A 15,408-nucleotide genomic window follows, 5' to 3' on the forward strand; every position below is an offset into this window, starting at 1 on the left:
GCTCAAATCCCCAATTTATAATCTCACAAATAATTCATACCTCAGCACAGAGGTTATTACTTCTATCATACTAACAAACTTTGAGCTATCAGCTTAAATTACAATTTAATCTAGGCCATCATTGCAACACTTAGGAAGTTCAATTGGAAAAATATATTATTCGACAATTAATTAACAGGTGAATAAACTTTAATTATTAAAATATTACTCGATATCATTTTCACAATGTTTGAATTATACACGGTGAAACTATAAAATGTTAAGAAGTTAAGAATAATGTGAGATTACAAATTAAGGGATTAATTTGTAATTGAACACCAAATGTTCGAAGAGGTCACGAATTAGAATTTTCCAATGTTAGTTTTTAATATTTCCCAATAAAATAATTTTTCTAAGAAAAAAAAAATTCCTTAAAATTATGCATGAGAGGGTTAAGCGATTTCAGAGCCTACCCTAAATACGATTTTTTAATGGCTCTATAGTATCTACGTAAGACATAAATAGCAATTGTAATACTTACATCTAGTACTTACCGAAATACATGGCTAATACTCAAAAACGCATCTGAGGTAAGGTTACGTACATATTGTCTTCTCAACCTAGTTTTTACCTACCTGGCTGACAAAATAACCCATAAAAAGTTGTGTTAACATTGTGTATGCCTCCGCCGTGTACCAGCCCAGTAACTTATTCAAATATTCAAGAAAACAGGTTCCATAAGAAATGAAAACCAAATTAAGGATTCTTTTAATTTTATTCGGACTAAATATTTACATCATTTACAGAAAAATACACATATTTACATCTATATTTGGCATTTAAAGGACGACATCACAATACTTATGTACAAATAATATTAACAATATGTTGCAAAGGAGATAAATATACAGTGGTCGCGTCGTCTTATAATTCTTTGATTTTTGAAAAAAATCCGGAAAATGGTGACGTTTCAGTTAAAATTTCATTTAGATATTCTTTTGTCGAAAAATACGCCATGTCAATAATTGTGAATGCAACCATCAGATATCAAATTTCATCAATATGTACAAAGTATGTCAAGGAATTAAAACTACGTTTTATTACGTAACTACATTTTTAGAATTAAAAAAAATTGCAAATTTTTGTCAAATGACCGTAACCGAACATCTTTTTCTGTATTTATTACAAATATGATAACTCTACCATTCCGATAGAAAAGAGGTTATTATTAACTCTTCAATGTTCATTAGATTTTTAATGTATTTTGTTTTTTGAAAATTTGCTTATCATTTTTTATTCGAATAAAAATTATGTTCGGTATCGGTAATTTGAAAAAAAAATTGCATTTTTTTGTAATTTCTTTTTGTATCTTCTTTTTATGAAATTTTATAAAAAACATTGACTTTTCATAATATATTTACTTTGTATGGTTGTTGGTCATTTAAAATTTTCTGGGATATGTTTAACCACCAAAGTAGAGAGGTCTTTGTGGCGTACTCATGTTGGAGAACTATCTTATTTGGCATGCCACTAGTTTGTGTCTACAACCAATCATTTTCAATATCCCAATAATTATTGTGTTTCAGTGCGTCTCGTTTTGATATAACATTTAACTATTTTTGACAACATAGTCTTAAATTATTAGCATTTACTTTGTTCTGGTCACACTGTAACGTGAAACGTTCTAATAAACCTTATTATTAGATAGTGGCAGGTCGAAGACATAATGGCAGCTCTCTTACCCATATTTCCCAGTATGAATTGGACACGAGTACGTAGACGCCATCTACACTACACTGTATGTCTACTGTATATATCTATGTTCCAGCCTTAGAATTTCCTTTCTAAAACTTTTAAACAAAACCAACAAACATTATGCTGACCTTCTATATGCGTAACTCCCCACAATTTACCAAACAAATTATATAACTTTCTAAAAACTTGTGGTATTTCGAATGTGGTTATATTTATAGTTAGTATATTTTGTTCTTAATAAGTGGGGTTAAGTTAGTAAGTGGTCTCAATATTAAGATATTCCTTATAAATATTAAACGTTATGTTACCTGATTATATTAAATTAAAGTAGCAGTAACCTCCTGATTAATTAATTAAAGGGACGTGCTACAATTATTTAACAACGTGTGTCAGGGAAATAAGTGTAATATATTATATACTATTATCAAAGATTTTTTGTAATACTGATTTTTTTTATTTCCAAATATTATTTAAGTCAAGATAATAACATGACACGACGATAAATATATTAAAAAAGATGCTTTATTCTGACAGAAAGTTTGGTATATATCTACTATACTGTTGTTTTAAAGTGAGAGGTAAATTTTAGTATTCTCGTTTATGTTTACGTTTAAAAATATAACAAAAATTTAACAATATTTTTAATTACTTTTATTACTTGAGCACGCTGCACTTCCGCTGTAGAATGAACTGGTTAAAAAACAGTGAGTATTTATTAATCACCCGGTATATGCCGTTATAATGATCACACATATGAATTAAGGTATACAAAATTTCTTAAAATGCGCGTTTCACCATATTTAAACATAAATCTAAACACCTGGTTTTAGGATTCTTTCCAAAAAGTCAACTAGTTATAAAAAAATGAATACATTTCTTTCATTTGCTCCATACCGTATGTTACATTACTAAAACTAAAGGTATATATCACATGTTTTGTCAGTTAAAAATACAGTTGTATCACCAATAAATCGTGGATTATCAGATAATCCATAAAAATTAGCAAAACTAATAAATTTGAATATTTTACCTACAGCATCGGCTCTATTGGTAAAATATTATACTTTCCTTAAATATTTAATTTATTTCTGTTTTTATATAGTAACATTTTAAATTCGAGGTTAGCTACGTTAAAAATAAAAATGTAAGTTCATAAAATATGCATTTTTAGTAAATATTCTATATCGGTCCTTGTTCTTTTTGTGCAAACCCATTGAATGAATAACTTTCTTTAGAAAATATAGTAAGAAAAAAAGAAATTTTTTAGTATTCAGAAACTCGAAAAATATATACACAAATTCGAAGATCGATTCGAAAATCGGTCGAATGACACGTGACACACCATTGCGAATCAATGACGGATTTCGGTTTCTTTTCAAGACAGCTGGACACTACGTTCTTTCCAAACTAGACTCCCATACAAGAGTCATACAATGGATGTTAACTACACGCCTAAGCAATCTAGAATACTCCGATGATATCTGCCTCTTAGGGAAAAGGTTCCAAGATGTGGTAACAGTTTCCACTGAAGTCAATGAAATAGGTTTGAAAATCAATATTATTAAAATCAAATCCATGAGAATGAATGCCAGAAATAACATTACTATGTACTATTAACAACTCGCAGATTGAAAATGTGAACAATTTTACATACTTTGGAAGTGTCATAACAGAAAGCAGAAGCACCGAAGACGATATATGTATATATTCGTAAATGGAAAGCTCAATAAGCATCCAGCATGCTCCGCCACATTTATAGGTCTTGCGAGTATATCACAAAGACAAAGATACGAACATTCCAGTTAAAGGTCAGGTTTAAGTCAGGTCTCTACGGATGTTAATCCTGGAAAGTCACAAACACCCTTATAGATAAGCTGCAGGTCTTTGTTGACAAATTCCAACAAAGAATTGTTCGTATGTTTTGGCATAACACCATCAGAAACAAATAGCTGCTATATCTGACTAAACAGATGGGGATAGAGAATGAGATAAAGTTTATAAAGTGGGGTTGGATCCACCACACATTTCGTAAAAATAACTCATAAATTGCAAAAACTGTTCTACAGTGGAATCTTCAAGGATAAAAAAGAGGACGCCCAGCATAAACTTAGATAAGATCAATTATAAACGAGATGAGAGGTCAAGGAAAGTCTTGGAACGAAGTGAAAACCTTAGCGCAAAATAGGACTCAATGGCGTCTTTTCACAGAGGCTCTATGCTCTACTTGGGAGTTCGCGAAGCTTTTATATATACCACATTTAACCATTGTCAAAAAAATTCCCAAAACTGTTGTCAAAGCGGTAATAGGTTTTATTTTCCTATTTAAATGGTTTCATATCTGAAAAGATCCGTGCGAAACACAATAAGTAACTTTATGATGGGTGCAAAGACATAAAGGATCTTTTGATGACAAAACATTTTTTTGAAGCCCTCTGTTGTAAATATCGCTCGTCGTACAGCCAGTTGGCTTATTGTACATATTTCATTAATTCGGGATACTCATTCCAGAATTTTGGAACTCTGAACCACCTTATACAGGACCAGATGATGGCTACCATATGTTTTTGGTAACATGATTGATAATAGTCTTTCTAAAGAAAGAACTAGTACTCCTTGTACTACAACTTAGTGCAGCTTATTAGAAAAATATTTCAGACCAACGACAAACAAAAAGGTTCTGCTGCCTACGCAAAATACTTTTGAAGCTTCAGAATATTGAATTAAGGCAATCACAAATGTTATCACTGTACACCGCTCACAGATATTATATCTCGAAAATTTGCAAAGGTGACAGAGCAGCATGGACAGATAACAGAATCTGATCAGATAACAATTATAGCTCCGAACCCGATAATAGAAAGTCTAGATATTTTGAACTAAAACATAGGTGTAGTGTATACACCAAAGATCTCTCAGTTCAAAATGTGATGAAAGGTCTACAAGGCCAAGCGATAGTATTTGCATTCATTTTACGATGCTTTACGACACGATCAAATATATTTAGTACTTGATTACTCAGACATACAGACAGAGTAAAGAGTTTGCATACATTCTGCTACGAATTATAATACATAAAAGTTCTTGAAAATGCTAAGCGATGTTAGAAAGGACAAACTAGTAAACATTTTATGACTTCTATGTTAAAAGAAAGGGAGCTGCAACGAAATAGTAAATAGTTTGCAAGAATATGAGAATGTCTCATGATGTATCGCAACAACAAAATTATAAAACAATTAAAAATTTAATTGATTCGAATAAAGAGAAAATAGAATAATTGAAAGTTATCGCCAATCTTTATTATGTTTATGTGTATAATTTTTGAGATATTATTATTGAATTTTCACATTTTTTTCCGTCTTTGTCGCTTGCGTTGACCTTGGTACAATTCTTACACACATATTATATGTGTGTTGAAAAATCCTATACAAATGCACATATTGACCTTTTATATACTACTCGTGAATTTGATCGAAGTTCAGCGAGTACGAGAGTGTAGACAGGTACTTCATGCAACTTCGCTTCGCCTCGTTCTACTTCCGTTCTGTGTCGGTTTTTCGCGTCAGAGTCAAAAACTCCTTTGGAATTTCTCGAGAAGAACGTCGGTTCTGTGACTATAATTAAAGGAACCAAAACTTCTAGATTTAATATATCTATTTAATAACATTGAGGCATTTCCCACTGATATTTAGACTTCAACAATCTTAAACTAAATACTAAAATAGGAACAAAAAGTCTTAAGACATCCTTTAGTTAAGGAACCATTGGGAGCAGTGTTCATCAATGATCAATATTAAATTGATATGAAAAAGGTTTGGAACATTAACTGAAATATGCAAGAGCCTAGCCATATTGTATAGATAAGTGGGAAACACATTTTTTTTATTGAAACCTTTTATGAAGTCAGTAACAGTAAGATACCAAAACCAATATAAGCCGTTTACAAATAAACGATTGCAGTACTGAGAATATTTAAGAATACTTACAAAGAACAAGATAACCTTACTTTATTACCTTATGGAATTCCGGGAAACGACATGCCGTAGGAATGTCAAATACAGAATAATCTCTCCATGCTTCTTGCTGATTTGCCTTCCTAGATAGAAGAACATTTTAACCTTTAAAACAAACTAAAAATTGGAGTTGGTTTTCGGTAAAATAATATTATTTCTATGGTACATCAATACACCAATTTTAGTGTAAGGTACTTCTATTATATAACAAACATCACATTTTATGAATTATTAGTAATAATTAAATTAATAATAGTGATTTACATAAAAATAACGCTTAAGTATTTGTTCATTGTGAATGTTCTTGTTTATAGTTCTGCAAGATAATAAAAATTTCTTATAAGAGTTTCAGCAGTTATATTCACAAATAATGGCAAATTGATTGAAGTATTGAGTAAATCATTTTTAACATTATGTTAAAAAAAGAATATTCTTTAAAAACAAAATATAACTTAAAACATATATTTTAAGATAATCCAACATATTGTGATAGAGCCGTTAGCTGTAGATAAAGTACTCCCTTATTTCTCTCACATTTTAAAAATAAATAAATAAATTAAAACAAGCAAACGTTCAAAAACGCAGTACCAATTGAAATTATAAAAATATTTATATGGCAAACGATATATAGTACTGATTCCTTGAATGATATTCCAATAAATTAGAGACGTCAAGGTACCTCTCCGATAGTACCCGCATCGGACGGTGGTACTCAGTACCGTACCGGGGAGGCAGGTACCCGCTTGTGTTGTTATTACGTCTTTGTCTGACCAGATCAATAAATTTCAAATAGTCAAGGTGGATTCGACTGAATCATTCCACAAAACAATACATACCTACATGGTGGCATAGTTCTTAAATCTATTGTAATCCTATCTAAAGGTATTGGTATTAATTCATAATTTTCTGAATATTTTAATGTTTGATATAATCATGTTTAGCATTGAATTTGAAATATTTTTTATATTTCTTTTCTACCCACAGAACCTAAAACCATAAAATTAAGCTGCTTATTGCTATAGAATAAAATAGAATCTAACAAAGATATCAATATGGCGAATTATATTTATTGATTTCATAAGTCCCTTTTTGCTACTCCTTTTATTCGTTTTCTGTACAATACCCATTCAGTTAAAATTTCAACTTATATATCCCATCTTTTTTATTATTTCATTCATGATTATATTAAATTACAGTGGATTTAGGAGTCCCATATATCGACTCCACAAATTCTCAAAAACAAGTTATGAGTATCTATTATTGAATCAAACACTTTCGTTGTCTATTGAGAATCAGATCAAACATTTTCCCATGGACAGTTCCAAACATCAACTTACATACTATCTTTCATCTGATTCGAACATTTTTGATACAACAATCAATCAACCAATGTATGCATACGTAATTTTTCGGAGTGTTTAATTGATTGTACTACATCGAATTGTGCAACGGACCTCAGATTGTGTTGCTAGATTTAATTGTAGCTTTCTATTTGATCGGTGACGTAGAAACAATGTGTGAACCAAAGTGCGAATGAATTTTGGATAGTTTTGTTTGGTTAACTAAAATAAGAACACGACAACAAAATGTAAACTTTTAATAGAAATCTTTTAATTTATAGAAAAAGCTTTGAACGAGAATTGTAGTAGCCGTTGATCACTAGAAAAATTCCGCGCAAATGTGTCTAATAAAAATAGACTTTTTATCATTATTTAGCTCTTTAGTGAGTTTCTCTATAAAATTAGCTTGTACTCAAACAAAAACAATATGTAATCTTCGGCAGAAATATAATGAATCATTATCTGTTTATATCAAATTACCTTTTTCTAGGGTAATACGGGTTAACTCTTTTTCTTTACGCCGAGGTGCCTACACAAATTTGTCAGTTAAAATTCGTCTTGGTTTCGATCCCTCGTAATTGATTTCTTGCTCGTTTAATTCTCTTCCCGTACTGTCATCTTCCATGAAACAGTAACTTCTTGAAGACATTAAAGCAAAAGGTTCTTTATTAAAATAAATTTAGTTTGCTAAAAATTTCGATCGGTCATAGTTTTCATTTCTATGAAGCTTTCGTAATGGAAAAATCAACAATAAAAAGAATTTTTAAATACGATTTTCTTGTCTGTTGACCTTTGAGGTCTCTTGAAGGTTGTCGATCGGGTTTCTATCCAATCAACCTATCGATATCTCTATAACCATTTTTATTATGTTATGGCTTTTGTTTTTAAAATATTTTAACTAAATATTTGTTTGTTGTATTGGATTCTTGATATTTTGAACATTTATTAATCTTCAAGCTTAATAATATTTTCTAAAACTATAGAATATCTTATAAAATTATTTTTTAAATAATAATAAATTTTGTTTTTGTCTGTGAGACTATTCAAGTCTATTGGATATTGCTTGCGGCTTTCTTTTCAATATCTGTCTTGATTCCTTAAGAGATTTTATTAAAACTGTTTTTATATATTTTTGTTTTTTTTTTTTTTTCAATGATTTCAGTGATTTCAGCTGGCTTAATCAACAAGATATATGCCGTAAAATTATATAGAATTTGCAGAACAGTCGCTTTATCGGTGGAATATTTGTTTTATGTGAATAAGATTATCAACTCTAGTTTTATTATCTCTATTTATTACTTCCGAGTATCTGCAATCCGAAAATAATAATTAAAAAGCAGTAACTTAGATATCGTTTTACTCGTTAATAGCAATAAAAGTATTTAATGTATTATTGATTTCGGCTATCCAATCGGCAAATGAGTACCTATTTAATAGACAAGGCGAAAAGCTCGAGTTCACTCTTAAAAATATTCCCATGATAATTTTTTGCATAATTACTTTTATTAGATACCGCAAAATAAGGTTCAAGTGGCCGCCCAGGCGAAAAGCAATTTTTTTTTATTTTATTTTTAAACAAATTGTAACAATCAAGTTTTTCGGCCCGGGCAATTTTTTAAATTTTTGTATCATTCTGAACAAAATAGATTTCTTGTAATTTTTTTGTAAACTTGATCGTTTTAGAGTTATAAACAATTGAAGACTGAAAAAAGTGCAAATTTACTATTTTCAAGGCCCAAAAACAAGAGTAAAAAATATTATTTTTGAATTCACCAAGGACCTAAATTCAAGTTCAAACCTTGTTCTATCATTTCCCGATTAGTATTTTGGGCTTATCTCATTTTAAAACATTGTTTTTTAATCTTAATGAAGCGCTTGTGATAGGTCGGGTGCTCTAGATGCGTCGTGTATAAGAGAGGAACAAGAAGAGGAAGAACATTATTAACTCGAAAACCAGCAAATTTATAGAAAACTTACAAAAATATTATCCGGGTCGAAAAAATTTATTGTTACAATTTGTTTAAAAAAAATTGTTTACAAAAAACTTTTCGCCTGGGCAACCTATTGAACCTGATTTTGAGGTATCTCAGGAAAGTGAATATGTAAAATTTCCGAACAAACCCGAAGTTTTCGCCTTGTCTAAAAGTAAACTGAAGATCAGATACCTCTAATTATTAGTAGCAAAATCTCGGGCCCAATAAATCATAAATAGACAAAAAATGTTTTATAGTTAGGATAAATGCGGCATTTATAAAGTAAAGATATTTGTTATCTTTTGGCAATAAAATGTATTATTATATATTCTAAAAAGTATACTAACTCGAAACGAAAAAGTAATGTTATAGATAGGTGTACAACGTCATTTACCCCAAAACGTTTTGAGACAGAAATTTTTAAAAGAAATAAGTTTATTGACTAAACCGAACTTGAGGCAAGCCCAAATTGGGCAGGATATATTCATGTCAACTCAAAAAATAAGTAAACTTCTACTTAAAATTTAAAATTTTTAAATGATATTTAATATAGTTGTGTTAACTAAACATATAAAAGATAATTAGTGGTACCAGGAGAGTTGATAAAATACCTATGTGGAAGACTTTTATGTCCTTTTAGCTTAATACTTGTTAGGAACGGCCTAAAAATCATAAATATCTCGATCAAAATCAAATAATTTTAGCGAGAAATATACATATACACAAAAAATCATTCAGATCGAAATGTGGATAGATATAAGACCAAATCACCCCTTCGAAATCTACAAAGAGATATATTATATTCATGTCAAATGACGGCAAAAAGAAGAAATTTAAAATTGAGATTAAAAAAAAGAACAAGATAAATTATTAAGTAAACTTAATTTTTTTCCGTAAATGTCTAAATTTGTACTTTGTTTAAATTACTACACTAAAGCTGTTAGAGCAATAGATCATATGACATATCATTGAGGTATTAATCGTAAGTATTTGCTTATTATTTTATAAAACAACATTCATTGCATAGAAATAAATTAGGAATAATTTATAATCAGAGAAAACGTGGGCATTCTTGACGTCTCTAAAGTCTTAAATCTCACATATCTTCTAATTTTGTCGTAAATAAAAGTATTTCGATTTTTGCAAAAAATACAAGAAATTAATAAAAATGATGATTTGATTATGATTACATATTAATCAAATGGTTGATCTTAATTTCATGAATTTCATTTTTATGAAACATTTCTTGCAAAGTCGTAAAATGTTTATTTACCTATAGAAAAAAATTAATAACAAAAATATTAATGACTTTCTTATCATTTATAACTTTTCATTTACTCACCAAAAGCTCAATCTTATTTTAAACTTTACCAAAACATTTTGTGGAACCCTTCTTTCTTATATTTTGGGAAATAAAGAATGCAAGTGTTAGATGGATTCTATTAACATTTTTCCTTCTTCGAATACTCAGTCATAACTATGCTGGAAATTCTTTTTGACACGTTTAACATAAAAATAAATTAGGATGTACACGAACTACGAGTACAAGATTGATATAATTTTTCTAGTAGAAACTACAAACTACGTGAAAATGATCAAGAAAAATGATGACTAGTGAAAAACTGGACCTACCGCTTTGTATAAATCAAGTCAAAGTTGTTCCTACAACGAAGAGAGTGTGTAGATTTTATTTCTCTATAGTTTATAATAAGAGAAACAATATCGTGAACAGAAGAAGAGGTGTACAACAAAGACGTAGTCAAACAACGTCGTGAGAGAATAAACAATTGAAGACTGAAAAAAGTGCAAATTTACTATTTTCAAGGCCCAAAAACAAGAGTAAAAAATATTATTTTTGAATTCACCAAGGACCTAAATTCAAGTTCAAACCTTGTTCTATCATTTCCCGATTAGTATTTTGGGCTTATCTCATTTTAAAACATTGTTTTTTAATCTTAATGAAGCGCTTGTGATAGGTCGGGTGCTCTAGATGCGTCGTGTATAAGAGAGGAACAAGAAGAGGAAGAACATTATTAACTCGAAAACCAGCAAATTTATAGAAAACTTACAAAAATATTATCCGGGTCGAAAAAATTTATTGTTACAATTTGTTTAAAAAAAATTGTTTACAAAAAACTTTTCGCCTGGGCAACCTATTGAACCTGATTTTGAGGTATCTCAGGAAAGTGAATATGTAAAATTTCCGAACAAACCCGAAGTTTTCGCCTTGTCTAAAAGTAAACTGAAGATCAGATACCTCTAATTATTAGTAGCAAAATCTCGGGCCCAATAAATCATAAATAGACAAAAAATGTTTTATAGTTAGGATAAATGCGGCATTTATAAAGTAAAGATATTTGTTATCTTTTGGCAATAAAATGTATTATTATATATTCTAAAAAGTATACTAACTCGAAACGAAAAAGTAATGTTATAGATAGGTGTACAACGTCATTTACCCCAAAACGTTTTGAGACAGAAATTTTTAAAAGAAATAAGTTTATTGACTAAACCGAACTTGAGGCAAGCCCAAATTGGGCAGGATATATTCATGTCAACTCAAAAAATAAGTAAACTTCTACTTAAAATTTAAAATTTTTAAATGATATTTAATATAGTTGTGTTAACTAAACATATAAAAGATAATTAGTGGTACCAGGAGAGTTGATAAAATACCTATGTGGAAGACTTTTATGTCCTTTTAGCTTAATACTTGTTAGGAACGGCCTAAAAATCATAAATATCTCGATCAAAATCAAATAATTTTAGCGAGAAATATACATATACACAAAAAATCATTCAGATCGAAATGTGGATAGATATAAGACCAAATCACCCCTTCGAAATCTACAAAGAGATATATTATATTCATGTCAAATGACGGCAAAAAGAAGAAATTTAAAATTGAGATTAAAAAAAAGAACAAGATAAATTATTAAGTAAACTTAATTTTTTTCCGTAAATGTCTAAATTTGTACTTTGTTTAAATTACTACACTAAAGCTGTTAGAGCAATAGATCATATGACATATCATTGAGGTATTAATCGTAAGTATTTGCTTATTATTTTATAAAACAACATTCATTGCATAGAAATAAATTAGGAATAATTTATAATCAGAGAAAACGTGGGCATTCTTGACGTCTCTAAAGTCTTAAATCTCACATATCTTCTAATTTTGTCGTAAATAAAAGTATTTCGATTTTTGCAAAAAATACAAGAAATTAATAAAAATGATGATTTGATTATGATTACATATTAATCAAATGGTTGATCTTAATTTCATGAATTTCATTTTTATGAAACATTTCTTGCAAAGTCGTAAAATGTTTATTTACCTATAGAAAAAAATTAATAACAAAAATATTAATGACTTTCTTATCATTTATAACTTTTCATTTACTCACCAAAAGCTCAATCTTATTTTAAACTTTACCAAAACATTTTGTGGAACCCTTCTTTCTTATATTTTGGGAAATAAAGAATGCAAGTGTTAGATGGATTCTATTAACATTTTTCCTTCTTCGAATACTCAGTCATAACTATGCTGGAAATTCTTTTTGACACGTTTAACATAAAAATAAATTAGGATGTACACGAACTACGAGTACAAGATTGATATAATTTTTCTAGTAGAAACTACAAACTACGTGAAAATGATCAAGAAAAATGATGACTAGTGAAAAACTGGACCTACCGCTTTGTATAAATCAAGTCAAAGTTGTTCCTACAACGAAGAGAGTGTGTAGATTTTATTTCTCTATAGTTTATAATAAGAGAAACAATATCGTGAACAGAAGAAGAGGTGTACAACAAAGACGTAGTCAAACAACGTCGTGAGAGAAGAAAACTGACTTGAAGTATCAAATCAGAAAGGCTTAACATTTCTATACGAACACGAAAATAATAATAAATACAGATAAATATTAACTTGTTTGAAATATAATAAAATATTGAAAGAAGTACTATTTTTGTTTACCTAAATTTGGAGGGATTTTCTTATTATTTCCTGTTTCAAATGTTTATTCGACAAATTATACAGCAAATAGGTCTATAAACTCACCTAGGTATAGGTCTATAAAATCAACTAGGCATATTTAGAGAACGAGAACAGACAATAATCCATAAAACTAATGAAGTGGTAATTGTCTCGTATTCTAGACATATTATATAGAGTAAAATTTAGAAGTTCTTAAAAACCATAAATGACAGAAAACCTCAGAGTATATAACATAAAAAACAATGTATTTAACAATCTTCGACAAACTGCTGGCATACCTAATTTGTGAAAAATTTCGAAAGTGGTGACACTAAGACGAGACATTTTTAGAACGGTTTTAACAAACTGACACAATTAGTACTAGAATCCCATAAACCAAATAGGAACAATAACTTTTGTCTGTCTTTCTTTAAAGTTTTAAATAATAAGAAAAGAAATTACTGAAAAAAAAATCACAATGTCCCAAAAATATATCAGTTAAGTATTTTATGTATCTAAAACTTCCAAATGTTGCTGAGAAGGGCTTTTCATCACTTTTTATTATAATCTACTATTTATGATAAATATAAGTTTTATTGACAGGTATTTTGGAAGTTTCAGATAAATAGTAGAAAAAAATTCAATAAAACCTACAATTTCCGCGTGGACTAGCTCTTGGCAAATACTGACTCACATTTGGAAATTTGGTTGTACACTCTGTCGATTCTGTCATTCAGAATTTTCACACTCTTGTCTGGTATCGTTGGCAAAATATCCTTCACCGATTCACTGTTCGATTTTTCAAACATATCACGCAACAAGTGTCCAATGTTACCCTTATTCTTTAACTTCTTGATGATATCAACAGTCTGTCGCCTAAACAAGCACAAATTCTCTAAAAGGATGGAGTGGTATATCTCGTATTTTTTAAGTAATCTGTAGCCATGTAAAAGACCTGATTCATTGTCCAAAAACACCAATAAATCACTGTCAGATTTTCTAGCGAGGTTATGCGCAGGCGCTTCCATTATGTTGGCATTCCATTGATAATTGTAAAGATTATTGACTATCCTGTCCAAATTAGCAGTCAAGTAATCGAATATTATCAAATCGGACCACTGTGCCAGCTCCACAAGGTTCTTAGTCAAGTCGATATCGTCCAAAACTTCATTTTTCGTCATATTTAACACATCATATATGTTTAAGTGTCTTTCAACTGGTTTAAATACGTTAGGGATGTTGGCTGAGTTGAGGTTTGTTATGAACTGAGTCATAACTATCGGTCTGTTTGAATTCCATTGTGCAGAAGCTATTTCACTTCGAAGATTTTGCCATAGAGGAGTCTTTAGATCAACCACACTAACAGTACTAGGGGCAAGATTGGGTAAATTTAGTATTTTAGCTAGATAGAAACTAAACAGTTCACCTTGTATCTGATCTGTATTTTGTCTGTAGCGCACACAACCTTTTAAACCGTCTTGGAATGTAACTAAACGGTTTTGCATCCTTCCACAACCATTTTCCATTTTGATAGCAACTGCATTTTTGACATAATCTTCCCAAAGTTCGTGTTTCTTGTCCTTGTAGCCTTCAGGTATCGCTCTTTCCACTCGTTTACCCCAATATATTCCGTTTTCGACAAAGTCTTCTTTGGTTTTGGTTTCCTTGAAGTTGTCGACGAAAGTAACTGAAGAAAACCGATTTTTCGTGTGATTTTTGTAGCCATAACTGTTATTTAAGAATATAGTCCGAATCACTGAAGAATTCGCAATCGTGGGCTTCGAAATTGCAGTTTCAGTCTGATTGGTATTCGGGTTTTTAAAGTACATAAGTGGAATAAGAATACCAATAGTAAGTCCAACACTAAACGCAAAAATAGCACTTAACAAACAGAGGTTCTTGTACACTGAAGAATAGTAAAATTTGGGCTGTAGTGGCTTAAGATCACTATCCCACTGCGAGGAATTCTTACCAGCGAAATACCCCATCGCATCACTACTACCGGAACACCACGTAAAATCACCGAATTTAAATACCGTATATCGAACTCTCGTTTCGTCAGCAAGACTCGCAAACGTCTTGACCACTCAACAAACTTTTATAGACTGATCTCGCAACGAGTCACTTCTTGGTCTTAACAATACTGAAGAGAAGAGTAGTGGGAAGAATTACTGACATATTTTAGTAGACGGAGAGGGTAGAACGTCGGTTCCGAGCGCGATGGTTTAGAGCGAGACAGAAAGGCAGCTGGGATGAGAAGGCTGCGAGAGGCACAGTGACGTACATTCGGCGGATTTGTCGGAACTTTTCATATTTTTTGCATTACTTGGAATCCCGCGATCTTTCAGTTCCTTTAGAATTTTTTTCGACAT

General features: G+C 30.3%; 1 protein-coding gene across 1 annotated transcript; it reads right to left on the reverse strand.

Moving 5' to 3' along the window:
* Nucleotides 1–745: 745 nt before the first annotated feature.
* Nucleotides 746–15,161, reverse strand: fj (four-jointed box kinase). The gene has a single exon (XM_072526047.1). It carries the CDS (start codon nt 15,022–15,024, stop codon nt 13,705–13,707), a length of 1,320 nt encoding a protein of 439 aa, XP_072382148.1. The 5' UTR covers nt 15,025–15,161; the 3' UTR covers nt 746–13,704.
* Nucleotides 15,162–15,408: the final 247 nt, after the last annotated feature.

This window comes from Diabrotica undecimpunctata, chromosome 3, assembly GCF_040954645.1.
Source record: "Diabrotica undecimpunctata isolate CICGRU chromosome 3, icDiaUnde3, whole genome shotgun sequence".
Classification (NCBI taxonomy): Eukaryota; Metazoa; Arthropoda; class Insecta; order Coleoptera; family Chrysomelidae; genus Diabrotica; species Diabrotica undecimpunctata.